Source organism: Antedon mediterranea, chromosome 5, assembly GCF_964355755.1.
Source record: "Antedon mediterranea chromosome 5, ecAntMedi1.1, whole genome shotgun sequence".
In the NCBI taxonomy this organism is placed as follows: domain Eukaryota; kingdom Metazoa; phylum Echinodermata; class Crinoidea; order Comatulida; family Antedonidae; genus Antedon; species Antedon mediterranea.
The window spans coordinates 5,367,513-5,388,414 of NC_092674.1; the positions used below are offsets into that span (position 1 = coordinate 5,367,513).

At 34.3% G+C, this 20,902-nt stretch overlaps 1 protein-coding gene across 20 annotated transcripts in view; it reads left to right on the plus strand.

Annotated features, from left to right (window-relative positions):
- Window positions 1-1,254: 1,254 nt before the first annotated feature.
- Window positions 1,255-20,902, plus strand: part of LOC140049304 (rho GTPase-activating protein 26-like) — a 61,255-nt gene continuing 41,607 nt past the window's right edge. For all 20 annotated transcript variants that reach the window (XM_072094154.1, XM_072094159.1, XM_072094157.1 and 17 more), the window contains exons 1-5: window positions 1,255-1,473; window positions 11,540-11,635; window positions 13,546-13,607; window positions 19,734-19,805; window positions 20,530-20,631. In XM_072094154.1, the coding sequence (XP_071950255.1) occupies window positions 1,320-1,473; window positions 11,540-11,635; window positions 13,546-13,607; window positions 19,734-19,805; window positions 20,530-20,631 (486 nt within the window). In that variant the 5' untranslated portion in view covers window positions 1,255-1,319. The remainder of the gene's footprint in view (window positions 1,474-11,539; window positions 11,636-13,545; window positions 13,608-19,733; window positions 19,806-20,529; window positions 20,632-20,902) is intronic.

Consider the following 20,902-nt stretch of genomic DNA (forward strand, 5'->3'; position numbering starts at 1 on the left):
AGTCTCGCCTACATAGTACGAAAACACATTATTGAAAATAAAAGTCTATCGTGTATTTGACCATGACTTTTGTATATCAGATTTACTAAATTGATATTAAAGTTGTAACACAATGGGAAAAAATTATTAGGCCGCACAAAGTGTTACAAGCAGTGTTACAAAGTGCGACAGCTCAGGTTATACAAAGTGCGACATATCGGTTATTACAAAGTGCGGCATATCGGTTATTACAAAGAGCGACAACGTTGTTACACAGTGCGGCAGGTATTACGAAGTGCGACCAAGGTATAACCTCAATGGTGCGACGTAATACGCTTTGAAAGTGTGTTAAACCCGTTGACCATTCATTGGAGACGTTCAAGTGTTCTACACGTCGAAGTGAGCATTTATGAAAACGTTTATCAATGCGTCAGCCAATACCGCTATATGATCGGTAACGCTTGTGAAGTCGTCGTGGTTTTTGTGACGGAAAGCTTTGAATGGTGTTGATTCATAATAATGGCTTATTATAAAAATTCAATAAATAATTATTATACTTTAAAAAATCTTTCTCATTTCATAAATTACTGATTAATTAATTTTAACATTTGTTTTTACGGATATGTGCGTTAATTTAGTGTCAGTGAGTTAAAAAAAAGGTAACAGGAAAAGTACTGTATTATATTATATTCCTGTAAATGTTAAGCCTATCATTGGTGGCGCTATGTCATTTCTGACACTTATTGCCAAACCAATTATAAGGCACATTAAAATTTAATTTTAAAATACTTAAGAAAAATAACGGCGATATTGATATATTTGTTTCAGAGGTTGTTTATTCAGTAATGATAAATAAATACTTTGTTTGCAAAACAGTATAAACAGAGTTATTAAGAATTATTTAGTCCATCTTGTATATAATACATACCAAAGTAAGAACGAATTAAATGTTTTGTAATTATGTCGACTAATAATTGTATCAATAGTATTACAGTCATCCTCCCAATTTTATCACTTCGACAGCTAAAAAAATGTTTAGCGCCCTCTGTTTACTATTTGTCCATATTTCATATTTTATTAAATATTATGTCAACTAAAAGGAATATTATACTTTTTTATTATCTTTAAAAGCTTGTAAATTTATACATACATTTTACGATATAATTTATTTAAGTTTATCATGATTTTTGCGAACATTTTATGTACGAGGCGTATCAAGTGGAGGCCGCCATGATGGATTTTATCGTAACGTAAAATCTGCTGAAAAGGCGGGGCCATACGTGTGCGAAGATTTTCTTAGGAATTATGCTAGGATAATAACATTAAAACTTACAAACAAGATGGTGTTACAGCCTTTGGAATTTAGCGATTGCTATTTGGACAGTCCTGAGTTTCGTGAGAACCTCAGGTGCCATGAACATGAATTGGAAATGACGAATAAAGCGATCAAGGATTTGATACGGGAGTGCAAGGCACTAATCAGTGCGGCGAGAAGTAAGTTATGACCTTCCCGAAGCTCCCAAAACACCATGTACTAAATAATGTTGGTAGGCCTAGAACAGTTTCTCTTGCATATGACTTGTGGAAATATGCGTAACGTACTTTTTTGTCATTTCATGATAGTATTCAACTTTGTAATTGCCTAGACTTGGCCAGGCCTACAATTGTATTTTTGTGTGTTCTAAATAATTTTAACTGAAATTCTATTCTTCTGACCTGCTGCTGCAGTGATTATGATTGACCCACCCACCAGTCACTCATCCTACACATTATTTGGGATTATAGGTACATGACTGTACCGCCAAATCATGACGGCACACTCCATAGGCCTAGGCGCCTAATACTAAATATATAGCAAGCTTTCGATTTGTAATGACCAACAACGACCTACACTAAAGTACTGTATGTACAACTCAGTACTATACAGGAATATGTTTTATGATTGGTTTTTTAAAATATTGTACTGTACAGTTTAAACAGGTGAGCTTGATTAAAAGTTAACATATAGAATGTATGGCAATTGTGTTGTACTTTATCTTGTATTATTAGCAATTTGAATCTCTTTCAAGAAGCCGTCAAGTGTGCTTTAGTAGCAGTCAAGTGTGGGAGTGTGGAAGCCCTCAATCTTATCTACAACCTTGAATGAATTCAAGTATTATCTGCTTTATACCACGTCCGGTATTAGCCTGAGTTTGCCAAGAATATGTTGATTTTCTAAGTTTTTTATCAGCTATGCAACCGGATCAAGTGTTAATTACTGTACATGTTGAAAGAATACTGTACCTGTTGAATGACACAGATTTCTTAATATCTTAATATTATGTAGACATTTAATATTAAATTATTTAATTGTTAATACTAATACTGTAATTGAAATGCAAATACCCAACAAATTTTAATTGAGATACAAATAAATAAAAAATAATTTTGAAACAATAACATTGGTTTTATAGCCAGAGACGAGAACATTCCTATTGCCTTTATAATAATAATAATAATAATATTTATTCGGTCATCAGTGTAAAAATAACCAGGAATGAGAATAGGCTAAAGCCCAAACAGATTCTGCACTCACTCCATATAAAAATATACAGTTAGTTTATTCTGTGTACAGTGAATTTACTTTCATCCACACATTAGTTTCAATTGTTTCAATTCACTTGTCAATTGTATGACCCACTATACGACCCCCGGGAGAGGTGCGTCATTTGTCCGATGTGCGTCATACCTTTGAATACCATGACGCACCCGTGCGTCAAAAATGTGACTTACTTTTAGGTGACCATGACGCACCCATTTTGACGCACTGTGACCATGTTGTTTATGATATGGTGGGTGTTAAGTGACGGACATTGACACACCTTGTTCATTGATATGACGTACCATCTAGGTTTTTTGACGCACCCCTGCGTCAGTAATTATTTGTAAATGACGCACCTCTCCCGGGGTTCGTATAGTGGGTCATACAATTGACAAGTGCATAATTCTGTACTACAGTACAGAAAAATGCCTTTTAATTTTGCTTGTGAAATTGTACACTGCCCATACAGTATTATCCTATCCTACAGTATTGATGACAGCACCCAATGGATTAACTACACAATTTAGTATACATTGATGAAAGCGATACTGTAGTTTGCTTTAGAAAAAAGCATTTTTTTTACTACTTCTAAGTAGTTTTTGCTATTTATACTCAAAATAATTATTGACTTGAAAAATAAGTATTATTGGTTTCAATTTTTAAATGAAAAAAAAAAATTTTTTTTTTAAAGGGCACTGCAATTTTATTTTGTGTATGGATTAATACAGTTACTATTAAGGCCAATTTACACAAGCGGTATACGGTAATAACAATATATAATCTATGTTATTCCTTATGACCATTTGCAAAAAGCGTGGAGCGGACGGTCGGTTTCGGCTGAGAATAGATACAGATTCTACGTTTACCGTTACTGCTCGTCTGTGTAAATTGGTCTTACTGTACAGTAGACCTACTGTTTTAATGCATACAATACTATACATAGTTTGAACAATTTTTTTACAATTATCGTATTCACTCGCATGCTATGTCTTACAAATTAAGAACATTGAATAATAAGATAATGCTCTGTTAGTCAGTTATTGATTATTCATAAAATACTGATTGAATTTCTCAATTACATTAACTCCTCCTGTCTAATTGTCTAATTATAAAGAATCTCGTTACAATTGATTTTCATCACGTTATGTAATGGAGCAGTTTTGAATTGTAGAAAAATGAATTCATAATCAATTTAAATTCTTCATGTGCGAGTCATCAAATTACAGTTATGATTTACAGCACCAAAGAGCACAAAAGAAAATGCTTGGAAATCTGGACAACATTCACAGTATCACTATCATTGACAAATTTACAGTTTGTTAGATATTACACACTTCATGTAATATAGTAGCTACAGTACAGTAAAGCTCCGTCTACACTATCAAACTAGTTTGACAAAAAAGGTGTGATGTGCCTAAATATGGTAGTGATACTGTATGCTCACATATGGTAGTGATATAACATCAAGTCTACTTGAAACATAGGGCCTGTTCGTAGGGGTTGAAAATACCAGCTTATTCCCGATTTCCGTTCGCGTGATCCAATTAACTTTTGCCTCAGGCTACAAAAAATTTGAGGTAAAATGTTCACCAGATTTGCAGGTTATTTCAGCGATAAACCAATTATACTCGGCCTTCGAGGATAATAAATCTCCGATAGAGGCAATGTGTCAAATTTTGACAAACGTTCGCTGCCTAGGCCTGTCATTTCTCCTACGAAGCTCTTCCATACACGCTTCGAGAGCGATCGTCAGCTGGTGCTGTCCTTGTTGGTGTAGAAGCTGGTCGGGGAGCCGCTGGTCGGTGGTGTTTCCGTCGTGTAACATTGGGCTCAAATTCTTCGTCAATGAGTAAAATAATGGGCGTCAGGAGAAGGCATATTTCGGCAGGATTATCGGCGTTAAGAGGCATAAGGTTTGTCGCAAGGATAAGCAGTGTAAAAGGTACAGTAGATCGCGAGTAAAAAATATACAACACGAAACTAGCGTGCGAAAATGGGGTCGTAGGTTGTAAAGACAACTGACCTTAAAACGTAATTTCCGGTTTGTGATTCGTCGATTAAGCATTAAAAGCGGTTAAATATTTCAAGTACGAACAACGCTCAATTTATAACCCGAGGCATGGGTGAAATTAAGCGCTTATTTTAACCACCGTACGAACACGACCATACAGTACTCAGCTGTACTGTAATATGAACACATCTCATTTGTTTGCCACATAAAGTTGGATACAGTAGTGTACATAGACAGAGTTTAAGACTAAGAGTAACTTAATAATAGGTACTACAGTATAGACGTATGTAGACTTGCCCTTTCTTTCTAGTTATTGTACAGTATTTGTTTTAGTAGTTTTCAGTTGGAATGATTTGTCTGGGCAGGCCTCGAATTTTACCGCGGCCAGTGCCGTCAGTGCCCTCCCAGTTGGCCTCAATGCCCTCGAAAATGAATAGCACCCACGGCCACTACTGGCCTGCCCTTTTTTTGCGTTGGCCGCGAGTGCCCTTCCCGAGTTTTACCACAATAAAAACAACTGAATTAGATAGAAAATAATGTCAAGAAGATTTGTTTACACGACTCGGACGAGACGCAAAACTATCGCCTGTCTTCGTTGCAAGGGGATTTCCCTAAACGCATTTATTAATACACAAACACTCAAACAGTAAACAAAACATCAAACATTTTGTAACCAAAACAATATCATCCCGGTCCCGGCCGCCGTGCGTGGTAAATCATGATATAGATAGTACACTAAAATACAGGGGTGTACACTTTTAATAATCAAGCTAAAAACGTTCCTCGATCGGAGGTTACTGAAAGTATTAAAGTGGCACCACCCCACCTCAATAATCGAGCTAGCCGCCTTCGATTACACGCACTCCTAGCTAGCCTAGCCTATCCTCCCACCGCCGATGCGATCCGGTCGAACACACGCAATTCAATTCATTGGGAAAACAATTCTATTTGACGCACACGCACCCTCTGATAAGAAATTTCACCCACGACGTCCGTCCGTCGTACGTACGCGAAGGATCGGATCGTTGGAAAAACAATTCCTTTTGACGTACACGCACCCTCTGATAAGAAAATACCATGTGCGTTCCTGCATGGTGTAGTCCATTATACTGTAAAATTAGGGGTGTTTACTTTTAGCACCAAAGTTAAACCTGCACCTCAACCCGAAGATCGTTGGAAGTACTGTATATCATATTTATATTTTATCGCACCCACCTCAATAATCCAGCAGACAGATCATCGAAAAATCTTGTTTAACAACGTCGTACACTAAATTACCAAACGCGTTTTTACCGAACTCAAGAAAATGGTATACTCCACAATACACGTGCAGTAAGGCCGGCTAAACAGAGAGAGAGAGAAAGGGGTCGGTGTTCGTCCGTGTTTTGAATTCTTATAAATATGGATTATACCAGGGAGTTGTTACAACTCCCTGATTATACTAACAAAAAAGCTTCAGAAATCGAAACTCGGAAAATAACTATAATTTATATTCTACTACATAATGTCATTGGCTTGATTTTACCGTGGTTAACACTCTGTGTATGAATAGTTGTAGGTAAGGCCTACAAACAAATTGTTTTTGTATCATGTTTTCTCCGTCGGCTGCTAGGCTGAGGCTTGCTGTTGTTCCTTGGTTGTTGGCTTCACGTGCCTTTTTATCGAATTATTTGAAACTAAACGAAGCATTCAAAACAGGACGGTAAACTATAAACGCTGAACATCGTACCTATTTATTATTTTTATATGGATCGTAAACACACGTAATTTTTTTTTTTTTTTGAAAAAAATTCCACCCTCAACCGGAAACAAGCTATTTTTAAATTTTGGCCTAGTTATTACAATGTTTTTTAATTTTGGCCTTGGTGCCCCTTCGATTTAAAACAAATGGCCTTGGTGCCCTCCCATTTGGCCTTGGTGCCCCTAAAATCAATGAAAACCGGAGGCCAAATGGCCTTGCCCCAAAAATCCTCAAATTCGAGGCCTGTGATTTCATATTCCAAATACAGTATTATACAAATGAAACGCCATGTAGGCTAAAATGTGTCATACAGTATTTTTATGAATATTAAGTCAACTCGAACCTACAGTACAGTAATACACTGTGTGCTTGGCTACTGTAGTCTACGATCTACTAATAGTGCTATAGTACAGTACCGTAATAAATTATGTATGTTGACTGTATAATAATAGCTTACTGCTGAGATCATAGAGTGAGGTACATATCACATTCCTCTATTAAGATTGAGCATTAGCAATAAATGCTGTGAGTAATGACATTTGTGTTAGGTTCAAATGCTTGCTTAAATAGTTGGTCAACGTTTCTAGGTAATTTCACCTTAATGTTATAAGATAAGATAAGATAAGATAAGATAACTTTTATTGATCCTCAAAAAGGAAATTCATTGCTCGTCATAATAACAAAGAAAACACTATAAAAACAAATATAGCATAAAACCAATCATATAAAAACATCTAAAAAATTACAATATAAAATTATCTTCTTGACTTCCTGTTGTACTGGATGATACCGGAGGGAATAAAGGATTTAGCAAATCGATTTGTTTTCACACTGAGGAGCCTCAATCTACCACTTGGATTAAGTTGGTCTATGATCACTTTGTGGAGAGGATGAGAGGCATCCGACTCAATGCGTTCGAAATCTTTCTGGAGGTGTTCTAGGTGCACATCGGTAAAGGAAGGCAGTTCCAGACCAATCATTTTACCAGCCCGACGGATGAAAGTTTCAAGGCGTCCTTTATTCCCTCCGGTAACATTACCAGCCCAACAGGAGAGGCAATACGTCCAAACACTACATATTACGGATCTATAGAACGAAAGTAACATCAAATCACAGGAGTTAAATTTATATAAAGTTCTCATACAATACATTCTGGGACTTAATTTTTTGCTGATGAAGTCTATATGGTCTCCCCAACTCAGTTTATCATTGAAAACAATTCCTAGATACTTGTACTGGTCAACAATTTCAATTTCTTTACCTTTGATAGTGATTGGTTGAAAATTAAATTTATGTTTAGTCCTAAAATCAATGATCATCTCTTTTGTTTTTGATGCATTTATTTGGAGATAATTATCGTCACAAAATTTAACAAATCTTTGTATTTCGCTACGATAATTTTCATCATTGTTTGAAACTATGAGACCAATAGTACTAGTGTCATCAGCGAATTTAACAACGGGGCAAAGCTCATCATTTAAAGATCTGTAATCCGCCGTATACAGTACAAGGAATATAATTTAGGTGCGTTGACAGTACCCTGAGGAACACCGGTGTCAGAGGTTACGATTTCTGACTTAACACCATTAATATTAACAAGTGTGTATTTAAAAGTGTGTGTTACTGTTACATCTCATTACATGATTTGACTTTTTTTAAATTTTCATTTCAAAACATACATACAGTACAGAAGATAGCATTACAGTAGCAGGAAAAAAAAATGATTTGAAAAAAAACCCATCAAATGTTGTAAATATAGTTTTACTGATAGTGATACAGCAGTGGATTGGTCACTGACCTGTCTGAGAACTCATGAGTCGCGAATAATTAGCAACGGTCAGTTTAAGATGACCACTTCATTTCAATCTTAGTTCAATGTTTGCAAATTAGCATTTTCAATTATCTAATGAATTAAAGTTATCTTCTGAGGTTCAGGTCATCTTGTGTTAAAAGAAGTCCTCTGTAAAAGAAAAAATGAATTATTATAAATTGGCTTACACTTGTACAGTATCTGTGTACTGTATTGCGTTTAAAAAAAATGTGTAATATTGGATAGATACTGTATATAGTTAGTTTATTTTTTTCTGGTACAGTACAGTAACTCTACTCCAAAGGGAAATAGAGAACCATAAGCTACTGTAGTAGTATTGTACATAATTAGTACTGTAGTACAGTAAACTATGTACAGTAGTCTGTTTAGATAAACTGTACTACTGTACAGGTTATACTGTATTTAAGATTGGTTACAAACAGTAGTAGGATTGTGTTAAAATATACTGTAAAAAAGTCTTTTTTTTTAACTGGGGGACTGTGCAACATACTGTACTGTGTGTAGGTTCCTCAGTCCAAGTTGGGCATTATAACAAAGAATATAAATAGGTAAAGAATCAACAGTACGCGCTGTTATACATAGAAGGATAGGAAACGCGGACGCTTATTCATGGACGCGTAAAAATCCAGCAGCCGAACGACGACGGGCTCTAGATATGGTTCCCGTCTAATCCCACGTTTCGATGGATCGTGATGATCTGATGTGTTCTCGCGTCTGTGCTCTACTAATTTTGATATTATTAATATTTTGATAATCATTTTGATAAATAATCATCGTTTGCATTTTTATAGATATTTACAATAAAAGTTTTACCTTACCCACGCCTGAAGGTGGCGCACTTCTTCTAGCGAAAAAGAAATGCGCCACCCTCAGGCGTCAGCAAATACAGTAGTAACCTGGATGTGGTTTACACCGCCAACGGAACTGTTGTATCTTCTCCTTTTATTATCTTTGATTATAACCATACTACATAAGACCACAGAGGCTTCATGGTTATAATACTGTCTATGGGTACTCATACAGGGTATTGCTAAACACCGCAAACCCCCGCAAACCTCCAAAAAAACATAGCAAACCCCATCGAACCAACATGAAAGTGATTGAATCATGTAGTGTACAACCCACTGGGTATATCCATGTAAAAAAAAAATTAAATTTCTACTGTTAACAATTTATTTTTGGGGTAAAACATCATTTTTTGGTCAAAAATGATTGCTAAACCCCGCAAACCTCCAAAAAAATATAGCAAACCCCACCGAACCAACATAAAAGTGATTGAATCATGTAGTGTACAACCCACTGGGTATATCCATGTAAAAAAAATATTAAATTTCTACTGTTAACTATTTATTTTTGGGGTAAAACATCATTTTTTGGTCAAAAATGATGGCTAATTTTTAACCAAAAAATGATGTGTTATCCGCAAAAAAGTAGTTAACAGTAGAAATTTAATATTTATATACCGAGTGGGTCGTACACTACATTATTCAATCACTTTAATGTTGGTTCGGTGGGGTTTGCTATGGTTTTTTGGAGGTTTGCGGGGTTTAACAATCATTTTTGACCAAAAAATGATGTTTTACCCTAAAAATAAGTTGTTAACAGGAGAAATTTAATTTTTTTTTTACATTGATATACCCAGTGGGTTGTACACTACATGATTCAATCACTTTTATGTCGGTTCGGTGGGGTTTGCTATGTTTTTTTGGAGGTTTGCGGGGGTTTGCGGTGTTTAGCAATACCCCTGATACATTAATTGCAGAATATACTGTAGAAGTCATTTTCAAATTGTGCAGTCACAGAGGAAGGTGTTTGTGTCATGTCACCATTTTAAAATTACATTATTTCTGCTTCTTAAGTTGTTTGTTCATGCTCTTAACTTATTACCCTTAAATCTCATTAATAGCATTCACAACAATCAATTACAGATTAATACTTGGATAATAATATTTGTTGCACTTTGTGAACACATCTTATACGCCTCAATGCATACAGCATTTGAATCAACTGATCACGCCCCATTACCAATAATCTTTTATTATTGCTCGTCAAATTACTGTACCACATTTTTTTTTAGAATCCAATGTAAATATAAATATAATAACCTTCAAATTTTACTGATCTGTTGTTTATAAAAATATAAGTCTAAATTCGCTGCTTATTTGTTTGTTATTTATTTGTTGAATACAGAAAAAGTTTACATACTGTAAAAGACAACAAAGCAGCTAGAATAGAATCATACTTTAGGAGCTATAGTTGTTGTTGACATCTAGGTAGTAAATAATTTACTTCTAGTATCTGTTCATACTGTGTAGTACTGCAGGAATGCAACATACTGAACATATTCCTATCCTGATATTCAATATGTGATAACCTAAATTTATTAAAGCTATTTTAAGGTTGTGTTTACACTGTGATTCATTAGCTGTAATCAATCCACTACAAACTGTTTATGTTACTCCACTTTCTATTGAGCGTTTCATGCACTTTGCCCTAATTTATTATTTGTATTCTGTCAGTTCATTGAGGAAATATAGAAGGGGAATATAAAGTTTTATTTTCAATAGTTTTAAGTATGTTGTATTGCTTTGCCAATGTGTTATATTATTCATCGTTTCTATGTTTCATTATCGGTTTTCGTTTTGAACTTAATATGAAATATGTATCTTAATAGTTCAGTAATGTATGCAGTCACATTTGATAGTTATTAAATGAAAAGTCTTGATGCAAAATAATATAACAAGAAAACCCTGATAAAAGATCTTACTCTATGATGTATAATGTACAGTATAGTAAATGCCAACTCAGACAAAATTATGTTTATTATGGACCAATGATCCTGAAATAACAGATTGAAAAATTGAATTGAATTACTCCATGGAATTATACCGGAATGGTGTCCGGCGGGGGATAGTTTATTACCATTAGTTAGGGTCTAATGTAAAGCACCTAGAGGGGTCAGTGATCCATTAGGCGCTATATAAATATTGTTTATTATTATTATTAATATTATTATTGGTACAAAAATTAATTACTGTACTTGATTATTCAGTTTTGTAGTACTGTATGTATTTTCTACAGTTCAGTATTCTGCATTCCATTCCAATCTGGTGATTCATAAACTTAATATGTTGGTTTTTTGGTTATAGACTTAATGACTTATAATATTCATACTGTAAAGCTCTGTCTGCACTATCAAACTTTATGTGACAAAAAAATGTGATATGCCCATATATGGACATGATGTCATATCACTACTATACCATATTTGGACACATCACACATTTGTTGTTAAACTACTGTAGTTTGATAGTGTAGACAGAGCTTTATACGGTACAGTACAGTATGTAAGTGCAATCCATAATATAGTTTGATATGAGTTTCTTCTCTTTCTAGATTTATCTAAAGCACAAAGAAGTTTCTCAGACACGCTGCTCAATTTTAATTTTGAAACTATCGGCCAATCACAAACAGATGACGAGATTGACATTTGTAAGTCTTTTTTATACATTCAACGTAAAGTAAACATACTGTACTACTAATCAAGATATAAACTATGTCTACATAAGTTTTTAATTAAAGTAAAGCTCTCTCTACACTATCAAACTTTATAGTTGGGTTCATATCGAACTTAGGGCGAGATAAGTACTGATCTAGTTAAATTTTACGAGAGCGGTAATTCGATTAAATTCATTAAATTGCGTTCGACGGCTCATGTTAGGGCGAGATAACTTAAGCATCACATGCTCTCGACCCCGCCGACACAAACAGAAAGTACCGTTGAACAGGTTAGGGCACTTTATTGTGGGCTATTCCTTGTGTGTATACGCACCCATTCTACCACCTTCTTCTTCTTTTCGAGTACTGCTTAACGATCCGTCGAAACAATGCTTCCTCAGTTATTATTATTATCGGGGTTTTTACCTATATTTTTACAAATGATTAATGACGACACGACGTCTGAACTAGATGAAGGTACTGCTTTGCTGCTGTTTGCGTTAGTTGAGTTCATTTCCAGCTGCATGGAATCCCAGCGAATGATGCGACAACAACGACGGCTCAGATACCTACGATATGCCGAGGAACAGCGCGAACTTGGGGAGATCATGTTTCTTTTACATACAAGCCTAGACGTAACATTTTTTGTCTTCGCTTTTACTTTTTCGGACATGATGAATGCGGTACAGATGTATTGAAATAAGTTTTAAAGTAGTAATATGACAGATCGTCGCTCTCGGTTAACATGTGGTTCAGAAATAAAGCTAATTTGTTGATGTTTATATGTCAAAGTTGAAATTTGCTTTAATCTGATTGGTGTATTGGTGACCTCCAATTCTGAATGCCTCATGCTGTGTTAATTACCTTAATCGTTTTCTAGCTTTACCAGTGGATTTACTATTCCGTCGAGGCGATGGCCTTGACTGACCGTAGTCGAGGAAATTCCTTCATCTCGCCCTAATAATTCGTTCACATCGAAGTTATGGCGACATCATCTCGTTAATCTAGTAAATTTATCTCGCCCTAAGTTCGATATGAACGGGCCTTATGTGACAACAAAATGTGATGTGCCCATATGGACATGATGATGTCATATTATCACTACCATATTTGGGTAAATCACTACCACATTTGGGAATATCACACTTTTTTTTTTCAAACTTGATAAGTTTGATAGTGTAGACATGGCTTAATACAGCAAATCTGGAAACTCACCAAAACATTTTTAACTTTTTAAGGCGCTTTGAGGCTACTGTGAATGTCGTCGATTAGTTGTAAAAAAAAAAGGCATAACTAAAGTGCACGCACAGACAATAGCCTATTATTATGGGATAACAGGTTATTTGAGTCAATAAAGAATAGGATTATGATACTAGTAGTAGAGTAATGGCGACACTTTTGTTTGGTGGATTTCTTGCTTACAGAAAAACTACTGTATTAGAAAGTTGAAGAATAACACTGATTTGATGCATGTTTAGTTAAAGTATTATAATAGTTAATACACTGTATTTTGCAGTACAATTTACAATGCAGTGTATCATCATTTTACAGTAGATATTGTTAATATTTGTGAACCCACATTTAGGGATACGTTCGGGACCCAAACAAATGTGCCCCTCAATAGAGGCGTCCCTTGAATAGGGGTTAGCTACTGTACCGGTATATTGTTGAAACATTGATATACTCTATTGTTCCTTGTTTTATTAGAATGTGCCCCTATAAGCAGTAAGGGTTGGCTGTGTACAGTAGTAATATTATATTGTACAATATAACATTACCCTTCGATCATTCATACTGTACAGGAGGAAAGTGTCCCCATGGAAAGGGGTATTCTAAAGGAGGCGTATTATCTTATCTCACTATTTCTCCTACAAAAATAATTTCCTACTATTTGATTTTTACAGCTCAATCTTTGAAAGAGTTTGGTCGTCTGATTGGATCAGTAGAAGATGTCAGAGATAATGTGGTAAGTTAATTGTAATTGTTGACTTCATTTTCACTATTTAAACTATATCATTGTTGTGTTCATTTCATTGTCCTATCATCATTGTGCTTCATTTGTACAGTATAATAATTTATTCATCATTATTATCAACAACATTGTTTTTTGTATTATTTAAATCATGATCATAATCATCATTGTCATTAATATGATGATGATATTGTTCACAATTTGTCATTTATATATACAAAGACTTTCTTCAGTCTCTAAAGCTCTGTCTACACTATGAAACTTTATGTGACAACAAAATGTTATCTGCCCATATTGTGATCTGCCCATATATGGACATGATGATGTCATATCACTTCCATATTTAAGCATATCACTACCATATTTGGGCATATCTTGATAGTTTAGCCATAACTTTACTGTATAATAAATATTTTTTTAATTCAATTACCCAGAATCCATGTTTGTTTATCCATGTTTGACAGTATAAAACATTTAATTTGAATTCTGAGTTTATTAAACCCATCTCACAATAAAGTAGTTCAAATTCTGACCTCATCAGTATTGCCTTGTATTGTAAATTGTTTACTGGCAATTCTTGCAACGAATTAAGTAGTGTTAGCCCTTGATTTAGCTGAGGCTATACTAAATGGAACATTGCATTTAACTGTCATAGTTAATAATCAGCAGCATTTAATCTTTCAAGTTGATTTGCTGGTGTGCAAAGGGTTTACAATGTCTTTTCTAAGGTATGACCTATGTCTAGTGTCTGGAGTCTATATCGTGCCTAGCTTACCTGTATAAACCGACAATAGCCCGTGCTCTCCAGAAGGAGGGCTTTAGATACGAAAGTGAAAAGTTCCTAAACACCCCTGCATTATAATTGACCAGTCCGCAACCACGCCCTAATGTGGGAACGTACCATCGTCATCATTTTCTTTCGTAACATTACTGGTTTGTGTAATATTGTACAGTATTACAGTACAGTACTATGGCATCACTCAATTTCAAACAACATTCTAAATTATTACTGTACATCAGTACACCATGTACAGTAAAGTAGTTCGGATATATAAATAAATGATTAAGTATTTAGTGTTAAGGTATGGTACTGTACAGCAACATTTAATTTAAGCGTTAAGATAAGAATTTCCCTAGTGTGAACAGACGTTATTAAAATATTATTTTGTCTGTCCTTTAAGTGACACTTACCACTTTTGTTAATTACTAAGCACATGCTTAGTGCAGTTCAGATAACTGTAAATCAAAATCTTTTATGCATGCAATTTGGACAATTCATCATGAGGACAAAATTGCTATGCATTGATTGGATTAGTCTGGTCAGTTGGTATAGTGTTTATAGTATCTACCTGCAGATGGAAAAATATGCATAAAATACTATCAGTATTAAGATATCTCAATGCTTGATATAATCTGGGGTAATGCTACAAAAATCTCCAGAGAATGAAAGAATTTAGGCCAAGTATTATTCAATTGGTATGTTGGTTAGTTTCATGTTTTGTACCTAAATAATATGGCAGAATCCTATAATTTTAAACATTACAGGTGCACATAGGAAGTACAGTTTAATCAGTATTAATACTGTACACAGTATTAATTAGGGTGTGTGGTAACTGTACACTGTACAGTAGTAGGTGAAAATTAAGTTGTAGGAAAGAAGGTAAACTGTGTTACTCTAGATAAGTGATAAATTTAGTGTTCGATCTGGCATTTTGAAATATGGAATGGATGAAGGGACCAAACTTAACCTTGTGTCATATCTCTTGCATTATAATTTGCAAAAGTTTGGTGAGGAGGGGGAAGGGTTTAAACTGGCTAGGCCTCAACCCCCTTGGTCACCTTCCACCTGCCTAGATTAACCATGATATTGACATTAAAGTAACTACTGTAGTATATAGTGTACAGTACTATAGACTGTGAAACTGTCTATTATTGAAGAAATTATAACATAACAGTATATATCCAAGGTTGTTAATGCAAATTATTTGATCAAAACGATTCAGAATAGATTAATTAAAGATCCATATTCTTAGATTATGGTGATTCTTGGATTATCAGTTCTTCCATACGCTTTACAGTAATAACATTAATTGCTTATGAATTATTAAAATTTTTTCTAAAAGAATTTTCTATAAATTATAATTTCAATATGTATCAAAATACTTTGAATAGGGCTGCTAGCCAAGATTCAACCAGACAACTTTCTGACTGGACACGCCCATTGACACCCCCATTGATCTTCTTATCACAAAAACAGTTATTTATTAGATTTCCAAATAAGATTAATCATATTTAAAAATATTGTACAGTACGTCTGATGAATGCCAAGATGTCATCAATGGTGAGCTCTTGACACCCCCCGATTTACCAGTACCAGTTTACTGTAAGTCACAGTCCAGCCTGCTCGGTGGAAATATATAATATTCTATAAGACCAGTTAAGATCGGATAATATGATTTAAATAGAAATTGTAGCTTTATTATTTATTATTAGTTTTATATATATATTTTTTTTCTCTTTTTCGTATTCGTATTTAATAATGTTATACTGTATCTTGGGGTGGGTCAAACTTAAAGTCTTTCTGACTTATATGACTCTCCCCCCACATGAATACTTCATTGCATTTATTATACTGTATGTATGTTATAATAATATTGTGGAAATAAAATTGATTTGAATATTAAAAGATGGGTTAAGGCTGGTTTCCTGTCGACGTAAGAAGTCGAATTTTGCAACGATTCTTGCGTTTCATACGTTTCTTACGTCTCTTACGAAAGTTGAGAAAAAATTGACGTCGTTGACGTTAGTCAAGATCGTGTCGGGCCGCAGAGAAACATCTGTAGTTATGCTGCTCCCGAAAGTTGAAATTTTGGCTGTAAAACACACGCTGTATGCTTACGTCGATTTTAGTGTTGTTACGAAAGTTGAAAATTTTTTTCTTACGTCGGTCGGATTTATGACGTATTTGAAACAACATCTCTGATTGGTGTTTCTTTTTAGAGCGGGTTTTATCATTTTTCGCGCAAAATGTTGAATGTTGTTATTGTAGCCTACCTGTCAGTGCAGCACACCAACATGTTATTTTCAGTAGATAAGCTAGGCTACGGTACCGTACTAATAGGAATTGATTTGACCAAATAATCAAACTAGCCTAGGCTAGAAGGCCTATGTATTATTTGTATGAATCAAAATATGAATTAATTATCCTGGCCCTCTAGGCCTAGCCTTAAATAGTTTTCAAAATTAAAAAAAGGCAAATCATTTCGAGATTCCTATTATTATTAGACCTACCTAGGCCCTAAACTAGGCATTGGCCTATTGGCATATCTAATCGAGCATGAGATAGTAGGCCTACTACCGCAGTAAGATACCCATTATTTACAGGCCTATAATCTATATATAAATTTACGTAAGGGCAAAATTTGGTAAATCGCGCTTTACTTCTAGAATTTTTACTCGATGGTATATAAAGTTGGTTCGTACTTTCGGTACTGATTTTAACCACCTGATGTAACCCTGTTTACTAATTAAATTAAGTTAGATAATTAGTTATTGACGATTAAAACGAATTTAGGTTCAACGATTTGCCCCAAATAGGGGTGTTTTCCGATCGTGGTATACACTGTCTAATAATGGATGTCCATCTTGAAAAATACCCGCTACAAAAATGCGAGGAGGCTTCGCATTTTCCAATCTCCTCCTACGATAATTGTTTTTAATAGCTGAAAACCGGTTGAACAGCTAGAGTACAGCATCATAATGTTGAAGACAGGCCGATTTTCTTTAAAAAATACTATTTTGATTTAATATACGATTATACAAATGTATTGATTTGCGATGAATGGAACATCCCAATCTCATACAGTCTGCCAGAGTTTGGTTTAAAAAAAGTAGGTAAATTTATGAGCCCTTGGTTTAACACATACGGTAGGTAAATATATGGGCCCTTTGAGAATAAACTTGAACAATACTGTAAATACATAATTACCTATTTTTGGTCCTCATTTGAATCGAACATTTCTTACTGTGAATGTTCGTACTGTTAGATGTAATATAAAAATATATACAAATAAACTTATTACTGAGATTGTGGATAGGCTCTACTGTTAGATATATAAACACATTATTATATACAAATAAACTATACTGACAGTTCCTTCTCAACGTTTGTATTAATTAATAATTACCAAAAATATAAACGTCGTAGTGGTGTATCGTGACTATATTTCAATCGATTACGACAGTGACAGTTTTAACAAAGTATTAAATCGCAAATGTTTTACTGTATTTAGAGGTATATTATTTATAGGCCTATAAAACATGAAAAAAATATTTCGTTACTGAGTGCATAAAGAATATATTTAAAAATTGTTCCTCTTTGCACCTACAGTATCCGCTTTCCCATCCCTCAACCCTAAAACTCCCTGATTAGAACATGATTAGGCTAAAATTATAGTAGTAAATACATACAAATGTTATTGTCCGGCTTTATTTCACTATAAGGACATACACATTACGTCATAACTCTTGTCGCTCATTGGTTGCTTGTTACGATTGCGCTTACGTCTCTTGCGAAAGTTGACTTCAAGTCAACTTTCGTAAGAGACGTAAGAAACGTGACGCAAGGGCGTTCATTCAAGCGTAAGATAAAAAATCCCGGTTTCCTGTAAAATCGGAAGAAAACGTCGTAACGCAACAATTGTTAGGTCATCGGTTTCCTGTAAAATCGTTTGTCGTTACCATTTTTCTTACGTTGCGTCGATTTTATAAATTTTCGATCGTAATCGGTTTCCTGTAAAATCCGCATTTCTTACGACAAATCGACGTAGTCGCAACAAAAGTGATGTTCTTACGTCGACAGGAAACCAGCCTTTACAGTAGATCACCTACAGTGTATAGTACACTTAGTCTGCATACTGTACAGAGTAGCATCCATAATGAGTCATGGAGTATAGTTTGTAACTATACTTACTACTAGTACTAGTACAATAGTTTAGTATGTAATCTTGCTGCTATGAACATGCACAAATTACTGTATACCATTACCAGTATAACTAAATACAGAAAGTTAAATAGTAAATGTTAAGTAGTGTAGTGTCATCATAGATATGAAGTACAGCAAGTGGGTGTTACAAGGTCACAGAATATGTAAATAAATCGTATTAGTTAAGTGTCCAATTGAGTAAATCTTGTTTTGTATTGTGTACAGTAATTGCAAACTATTCAAATATGATCATATTCTACAGTGTAATATTATTCTAACATTTTTAAATGTATTGTACAGTAAATGGTAATAAAGTACAGTAATGTACCATCTTGAATAATCACCCAGACAGGCTATATTGGTCACTACTGCTGGGCAGGTCTACGCACTGTACTGTATTATTACAGTAAGGTATACTGTAGCTGCACTAGCCTGTAATGTTAATCATTGACAAAAAGATAGTTATTTCACTATTTGCGTTGCATAGATTAGTACATGTAACTATAATAAATGTCGATCTAGACCAAAACAGTACAAAAGAATGTGATGTGCCCATGGACATGATGATCTTTTATATTTACTTGGTGGTGATACATGGCATTAAATCCTTCAGCCTGGTATTCAATAATCTCCGCTACATTGTATTGTTATACTTGTTATTATACCATATTTAATTATATTTCATATTGTACTCTAATTGTTATCATTATCCCTTTTATCATTATATTATATAATTGCCTGGTTTATCTTAACTTCTATAATTTAAATTTTTTTGTTATTTTTGATTTTATGTACTTTCACTATTACATATTTATATTTTAGTCTACTCTGTAGCAATGTTAGTATACTTATAGGCATACTGTACGGGGGTCACGACTTAAAGTTCAGTGAACTTACTGTGACCTCCATCCACCCACATTTAATATATTTTATATTATATATAATATATATAAGTGAGTGGAAAAAATAAATAAACGAAAAACCATATCACTACCATAATTGGACATTTCACTACCATATTTGGGCACATTTTTTTTGTAGACTGAGTTTAAGTTACACAAAAGAACTGGGCTATTGTGATCATGAGTAATTGCCTAATATTAATATATTTTATAATATTAATTTTTTATTTACAGTTGGAGAATGCAAAAGACCAGCTTATCTCACCTCTTGAAGTTTTCCGAAAGGAACAGATTGGAGGGGCAAAGGTAAATGTTATGAAACATAATATTTGACAATTAAGCAAATACTATACTGACTGTATTTATATAAACAGATGATACAATAGTTAGTCATACTGTAATAATATGTAATGATGCAATTATGTAACATTGGATACTACTACTACTACAACAGTAGTACTACTGTAACAATGAAACATATTTCACTATTAGATGCTAAGTACTTAATTAGTATGCAAATTATGTAGTATGTATGCTCTGACGTGATCAGTGGATTCAGAGAAAGAAAAGTGAAAAGTTGTAGGAAGGATGTTATTTTCACCTGAATATTTAGTTCATTTACTGTACATTTTGAATTACAGAACGTAGTTAATACTTTAATATTTAAATTTACATTTTGACATGATGAATTATATAGTTAGTTTGTTAATATGAAAATAGTGATTTGTTTACTTAAACTGAATAGCGAACTGATTATTAGTAAATTACTTTCTGAAAACCGGAAACTCTCCTAATACCAGACTTTTCTTGAAGTCCAAACAGCCATTTTTACTATTCAAAATATATTTTGAATACCAGACTTTCCGGAAAACCAGACAAATTAGGCCAGCTTAAAAGTGTCCGATTTATTGGGAGAGTTGACTGTATACAAGTATATTGTACAGGATGAACCTAATGAAGACTAATTCTTAAATACGTATCATACGTTCTTAATATTAAAATTCATAAATTGTTTAAATCTTTATATCAGGATGGCAAGAAACAGTTTGATAGAGAAACAGACAAATTCTGCAAGTCACTTGATAACCATATAAGCCTATCAACAAGGAAGAAGGACTGGCAATTACAGGAAGTATGTTGTATTAGACTCCTTATTCCGAAACCTACATAGTTGCGTAACCTAGTCTGCCCACTTAAAGGGCTCAACCAAGATCCTTTACCCAGCCTTGCCACAATAGCTTCTCAACCCAGCCCTGCCACTTAGCGACTCAACCCAGATCCGCAACTTTTATAGCTGCGCAACCTAGCCTGCCAACTTAGAGGCTCAACCCAGATCCGCAACCTATAGTACATAGTTGCTCAACCCAACCCTGCCACTTAGCAGCTCAACCAAGATCCACAAT